Genomic DNA, 6,755 nt, shown 5'->3' with positions numbered 1-6,755 from the left:
AGTAGTTGTGATAAAATTGTTCACTGAGTTTCGATTCTCCGGTTTGCATGCCGGAGTTCGTCCTTGAAGACTCACTGAAGTTCTCTCTTCCCCGTTCCCTGTAATTGATGATGTTGGCTTCGTGGGAACTGATTTTGTAACCATGAACAAAATATACAAAAGAAATTTAGAGACTACACCAAGTCAAACCAAGCACTCTGGAAGTCAACAAAGGAAGTATAAGAAAAACAAGTAGTGTTACACACACATACTCTCTCAAGAGGGGTCAAGAACAATGACCGAGTCATGTTTCCCAGAATGTTTCCAGGCAGCAGCCAAGATGCCCGCCCTCTTTTGTCTTGTGCCATCCAGCTCGGTAAAATCCAGTATGTTAGGTAACCTGATCCACATACAGATCAGGGGTGCACTGCATACTAGCCTACTAGGTCAAATTTCATTCTCCTTATCATAGCCTAATGACCGAGAAGCAAATGACTGAACCATTTATATTCTATATACACCACTGATTCGTCAGATATTCCTAACTAGTGATGTAAATCTGTTTAGAACACATCTAGATGTGACATAACTATGTCACATCTAAGCTGATGTCCACTCTGTTTGTGGACTATTTTTTTGTCCTAGTTTATTTTTGTTTCTTGTTGCTGCATTATATATTTGTGGGAGCTAGATGTGACATCCTTAAAAAACTTCTAGATGTGAATTAGACAAACTGATCTGTGTTTAATTGCGTGCACATATGACTATCTGAGCGATTCACAATGAAAATTACCTGAAGAGTGAAGCTTGGACAGTAATTGCATACGCAGGTGTAAACGAGTCAAACGGACAGAAGCGTGCAATAGGCAAATTATAAATAGCCATTTGTAGAGAGGATCAGTTGTCGCCCTCACTTCATGAAATGCTGATGAATGGTAATATGCCGGCATGTTCACATTCTGCAGCCTGGAAGTCTCCAAATCCATTCACAAAAAGGGCAACCTGGTGCATGTAGCTCCCGCTTGCGCAGGGTCCAGGGAAGGGTCCGACCACTTTGGGTCTATAGTACGCAGCCTTTCCCTACATTTCTGTAAGAGGCTGTTTCCAGGACTTGAACCCATGACCTCATGGTCACAAGGCAGCAGCTTTACCACTGCGCCAAGGCTCCCCTTCTCCAAATCCATTCACACCCTGGAAGAAAATAATGCGTTGACTTCAGTTCAGAGAATCAGAACAGCAAGCAATTGCTACATCAGAAGCAATCCCGTATCAGTTAAAATAGTACAGGTTTCCGTTCCTCATGCAGTTCCAACTTGCACTTGACACAATTATGTGACCATGGATGCATAATTGAGTTGCAACTTGCGCAAGCAGAACTTATAAAACTCACTATTCATGTGCACCAATCAGTCGGCATGCAGTGTGCCAACCAGGTTATAATATCAGCAAGATTACAGGACAAGTTAGCTCCTATTAATGCAATCTTTTCGTCAAAAGTGACAACGGAAGTAAACATTTTGAAAAGCGAAGGCAAAGGATAAGTCTTCCTCTTTTGACCTTTTCCCAACTTCACAGCTGGGAAACATTCACATGTGATTATCTCCCTCTGATAAAGAATATTACAGCGTCTGACCCGCTTGTCAGGGTCTGAATATGATAGTCCAAAGATCCATTTTTGGGGGAAGTAGATTTATCACAATTAAGGATAATGACCAATGAGGCTATGACATGCAGATTTCTGGTCACAAACCTTGATTTGAATTATTGCTCATTCAACAGGGCATGTGCAATGAAAATATAACCAGTTACTCCTTCCGATAATAAAATTCCTTGCAATCATATACTTACTACAAGATATTTTGGTTGCATCCAGAACTAAAAGAATTTATAGTGTATTAGGAAGGAAGTTGTATAATTAATATTGGTGGAAAGGAAGTATTTGACTCGTTACTTTTACTCCCTCCATTTCTAAATATAAGGCTTTTTAGATATTTTAATATGGACTACATACGGATGTATAGACATATTTTAGAGTATAGATTCACTCATTTTGCTCCATATGTAGTCCATATTGAAATCTCTAAAAGGGCTTATATTTAGGAACAGAGAGAGTACTATTTTTGCAAAGAACCAGTCAAGTAGCAGTGCAATTGAAGTTTATGACTAATAGGAACTCTGCTGAGAAGAAAGAGCATACCTTTCATGTCTAAGAGATCAGAAATGAACAATCAGATGACAGAAGACTTGTTCCAACGGTCCTTTAAGTCTGACTGTCCGACCATTTCACGTGAGGACTATCTGGTCATGCATGCTGCGTACACAAATATTTTTACAAGCAACAAACGGAAGCCAGAAGAACATTGCCATCAACCCAATAGTACTACTGCTACCAGGTCTCCCTTTTCCAGAAATTACTTCTGTATACACGGAACTTTCCTGTATATAAGGAAAGGAGCATATGGATGCAACTTTTATGTCCCATCCGTGGATGTCAGCGAAAAAGCATAAGCAACAGTAGATCAGTAAACAATCAGACACACAATTATTGATTTGCATCATCTTCTTACCGGTTTAAACTTGATCATCTGATTCTGCATTGACTTCTGCAATCTTCCAACTTGTGCAAGTTAGAATAATATGGGGCTTCAGTATTAGTCCACTATTATGAAGTCTTTATTTAACACACATGGCAACTGTAGCAGTTCCCATTCTGACGGACGTTTTGTTAGAACGTGAAACGTCATAGGCATGTGATACTGGATTCAGGTCGGTAGTTCAGTTCTCTGTACCCCTTGAAATAACGTTGATTCAAACACTAAAATGTTCCTAATTGAAGTAAAATCACTATGTTAGTACGTTACTTATGGTATCCTTGCAGGACTAAAAACAGTTTGAGAGCACACCAAAGAAGGAAACCCAGTCCTGGCACTAGACACCAGTAGAACTATGCTACCTCCTGTAAAACACATCATGCAGATAACTGAAGTTCTGCAAGACTGGAAAAAAAGCACACTCCGATCCTTCAGGTTATCAACCAGCTGAAGGCCGAGGTTAGCTTCTGGTTTAGCTGTTGCTGTGGTGTTACTTGGTTATGTTGCTGGTTGGCGCTGTTGCCGTGTAATTGGGTCACTTCGGATGGCTTGTCTTGGTCATCTGTAATTCTTCTTCTTCTAATGAAATCACATGCAGTTCCCCTGCATGGTTCGAAAAAAGACCAGCATGTTGTGAAGAGCTAACCAGAAAATAATGTATTTCTAGCAGATGAGGCTTCATGTGAGAAACTATTAAAGTATTATCAATCTCTAACAACTTAAAGTTTCTACTGTAACTGATTGTTGCAGGGTACTCATTGATGGATTACCTGGATGCTGAAACTGAGGGCAAGGATATGCACCCAACCAAACACGATCTGTGGACACAACCTGCGAAAGCATAAAGTTCCCTGGAACAAATAACCGTAGACTTTTATACAACATAGTTTCAGCTCCTAAGTAAAGTGGCATTCTTAGATAAACTAAAAACATATAATAGTACAGCATGCTGAAAGAAACTAATAACATTTCGAATTGTGTTGGAGAAGAACATTTGTAACCTTTTATAACTCTTTTTACAAATCAATGTAAAAAAGCTTATGTTAGGGTCGAAGTTTGTAGGAATAAGACAGGGAGACACACATGATACATCTCCTGTTAAGAGAAAGAAACTATACAGAATCAAAGGAATGAAGGACTTCCTCCAAAACAAGTCTAGTCTGCTTGCCCAAGGGCTTCTCCTCAGTATCAGAGTAGGCTACATTGAGCAGATAGAGCTTTCTAGAAGCAACAAACGCTGCCGAGAAGATCCGCTTCATCCCTCCCCTGGTGCTATCCAATGAGTACTCGATTTCGTATACTGTCAGGCCATCGCGACCTGATCTCTCTCCGGTAGAAATCACCTCTGCGGATTTGGTACTTTCCTGAATCAATGGAAAGGTTTCAAACCAACTGCCAATATAGCACTGAACTTTTCCAAAATGTGGGCACTTAACCTTTATCACCATTCATTATAAGCAACAACAGAAAGAGCTCAGTTTTCACCTTTAATATAAACTATTTGTGTTGACACATTAGATGCAATTGCCATAAACACATAGAGATAAGGTGGAGAAATGTTATGAACCAGGAACATCCTATGTGAGTTCATCTAAGTTGCCCGCGTAAAGTAGGATGTCTACACATGGTAAAATTAATAAATGTAGCAAATATAACATGGTGCTGGCAAATTGCAATGCCCACGGGAGTGTTGTGGCATTTACCTTTTTCTTCTCTGCCTGTAGAAGCCTGTCCGCGACGAACTGCGGTGTGCCGAAATCCGTCAGCGAGGAGAGGCGAACAGGGTTGACGACGACCCCAATGTTGTTACTCCCCTTCCCCTCTTGCTGAAACAGCGCCGTCGCGCCCGCCTTTTCCACCTTCCCCAATTACACAACGGCACCACAGAGTTCAGAGCTCCAATCCACAAACCTAAACGCGTCGAAACGCACAAAGCATCCTACAGAGCTTCGTACCTTGGGCCATGAGGCGGGCTTGAGGAGGGTGAACCCCTGGTCCTGGTCCGTGTACCGCTCCAACTCCAGCGCCGGTGCGCCTCCTTCTCCTCCCCCGACTTCTGCCTCCGTTTCCGATGCGGAGGCCACGGGGAGTTGCGGTGACGAGGCGGGGAAAGGGAGGGCGGTGAGGAGCAGGGAGGCGGCGGAAACAGCTCTCCTGGTTAGGCGCGGAGGAGGGGAGGAGATGTCGCATTTGGGCGCAATGGCGCGGGGCGGAGGCCGGCGCTGGGCGCGGCCGGCGAGCTTCAGCGGCGGGCCGTGGCGAGGGCTACCGACGAGTGGCATCGATGGAAGTCGATTTGTACACAGAGAAGCTTTCGCTCGCGGCTACGGCCGCCTCTGCCGCTCAGTTTGTTATCGCCATTCGACGCTGGCTGTGGGCCCGCCGATGGAGGAAACTGCGTGTGTACAATTACAACTTCTGTCTCTCTTTTTTTTTGCGTGCGATTTACATCTTTTGTCAATAACCAAACTTGAAATTGTACATACGCAGTACCAGTCTTGATTTCACGTTATAAAAAAGGTTTTCATGATTTCACAATTGGTATTTCCACCTAAACCTGATCGGGCTTGGACGGGTTCGGGTCGTGCTTGACAAAGCCCGAAGTCAAAATCCCAAGCCTGAGCCTGGCCAGCCCCGGCCCAAACCACATGAACAGTGTTGTCTAAAATTTAAATTAATCATATTCAAGGTATTAAATCAATATATTAGACCTATATTTCAAATAAAATATCTATTTGTGATCATTTCGGACTTATTTCGGGCCTTCGAGCCGGGCCTTGGGCGAGAAAGTGGAGCCCAAGCCCAGCCCGGATGCCGGGCTTTTGGGCTCGAGCCTTCGGGCCGGGCCTTCTATGCACTGGTCTATTTGCACCTCAACCTCTTAGAAATTGCCTCACCAACCCAACTCTAGCTTGCTCATCATCTATTGTAATAGCACCCCCTCAAAAAAAATTATTGTAATAGCATCTTATATTATGGGACAGAGTGAGTAGTGTTTTACGAAGTCAGGCTTGTTTTAGCCACTTAGCAATAACCTTCAAACCAGCTTTCTCAAATCTTAACATTCTAGATTTATTTGGCATCCCTTCTCCACTATCCAACACACGAGGGCATTAGTCAGATCCAACTCTAGTAAGAACTGTAAGTGTAGCCATAGGAAATCTAATTTCCCAGCTATCAGAGACTCACACCCTATCCAACCCAATACCCATTCGCTCGTAGGACTCAAGGCCCTTAGATAGGGTTTTCCCCGCCTCTTGCCGTCGGCGCCGTCAGTCCGCCTCGTCTCCTATGGAGACGTGGTGGATCCCGACCCGTGCCGACGAGATGGTTGAATATGGAATAAGGTCCTCCCCGCCTACTCCCGTCCTGACGGTTCTTCTAGAATCGTCGAAGGGCGTGTAGAGGTGTGTCTCCTACGGATCTCGTAGGATTCGTTCGACGTTTGTCTTTTGTGCATCTGCTTGGATCTGGTCTTCGATTGTCTACGTATGACTAAAGTAGATCTGTCGGCCATAGTTTTCATTAGAGGCTTCTCTCTCGAAACAATAGCATACGTGAAGGAAATATGCCCTAGAGGCAATAATAAAGTTATTATTTATTTCCTTATATCATGATAAATGTTTATTATTCATGCTAGAATTGTATTAACCGGAAACATGATACTTGTGTGAATACATAGACAAACAGAGTGTCACTAGTATGCCTCTACTTGACTAGCTCGTTGATCAAAGAAGGTTATGTTTCCTAGCCATAGACAAAGAGTTACCATTTGATTAACGGGATCACATCATTAAGAGAATGATGTGATTGACTTGACCCATTCCGTTAGCTTAGCACTTGATCGTTTAGTTTGTTGCTATTGCTTTCTTCATGACTTATACATGTTCCTATGACTATGAGATTATGCAACTTCCGTTTACCGGAGGAACACTTTGTGTGCTACCAAACGTCACCACGTAACTGGGTGATTATAAAGGTACTCTACAGGTGTCTCCGAAGGTACTTGTTGGGTTGGCGTATTTCGAGATTAGGATTTGTCATTCCGGTTGTCGGAGAGGTATCTCTAGGCCCACTCGGTAATACACATCACTTAAGCCTTGCAAGCATTGCAACTAATGAGTTAGTTACGGGATGATGTACTACGGAACGAGTAAAGAGACTTGCCGGTAACGAGATTGAACT

The 6,755-nt window shown here is 43.2% G+C and overlaps 1 protein-coding gene across 1 annotated transcript; it reads right to left on the bottom strand.

The window, feature by feature from the left end:
- Positions 1–3,545: 3,545 nt before the first annotated feature.
- Positions 3,546–4,930, bottom strand: LOC123189252 (psbP domain-containing protein 2, chloroplastic). Its single transcript, XM_044601629.1, has 3 exons — positions 4,526–4,930; positions 4,274–4,429; positions 3,546–3,934 (listed from the first exon to the last, which is right to left on the bottom strand). Exons 1-3 carry the CDS (start codon positions 4,850–4,852, stop codon positions 3,683–3,685), a joined length of 735 nt encoding a protein of 244 aa, XP_044457564.1. The 5' UTR covers positions 4,853–4,930; the 3' UTR covers positions 3,546–3,682.
- Between the last annotated feature and the right edge of the window lie 1,825 nt (positions 4,931–6,755).

Source organism: Triticum aestivum, chromosome 2A (genome assembly GCF_018294505.1).
Source record: "Triticum aestivum cultivar Chinese Spring chromosome 2A, IWGSC CS RefSeq v2.1, whole genome shotgun sequence".
NCBI lineage: Eukaryota > Viridiplantae > Streptophyta > Magnoliopsida > Poales > Poaceae > Triticum > Triticum aestivum.
The sequence above is the reverse complement of the archived record's forward strand: the minus strand, read 5'-3'. Positions and strand labels throughout refer to the sequence as shown.

Excerpts from the sequence above, each read along its gene's own strand:
- LOC123189252 (XM_044601629.1), bottom strand. The coding sequence starts at position 4,852 with ATGCCACTCGTCGGTAGCCCTCGCCACGGCCCGCCGCTGAAGCTCGCC. Across the intron at positions 4,430-4,525 it reads AGCCCGCCTCATGGCCCAAG|GTGGAAAAGGCGGGCGCGAC; the intron begins GTACGAAGCTCT and ends TAATTGGGGAAG. Across the intron at positions 3,935-4,273 it reads TACAGGCAGAGAAGAAAAAG|GAAAGTACCAAATCCGCAGA; the intron begins GTAAATGCCACA and ends CCATTGATTCAG.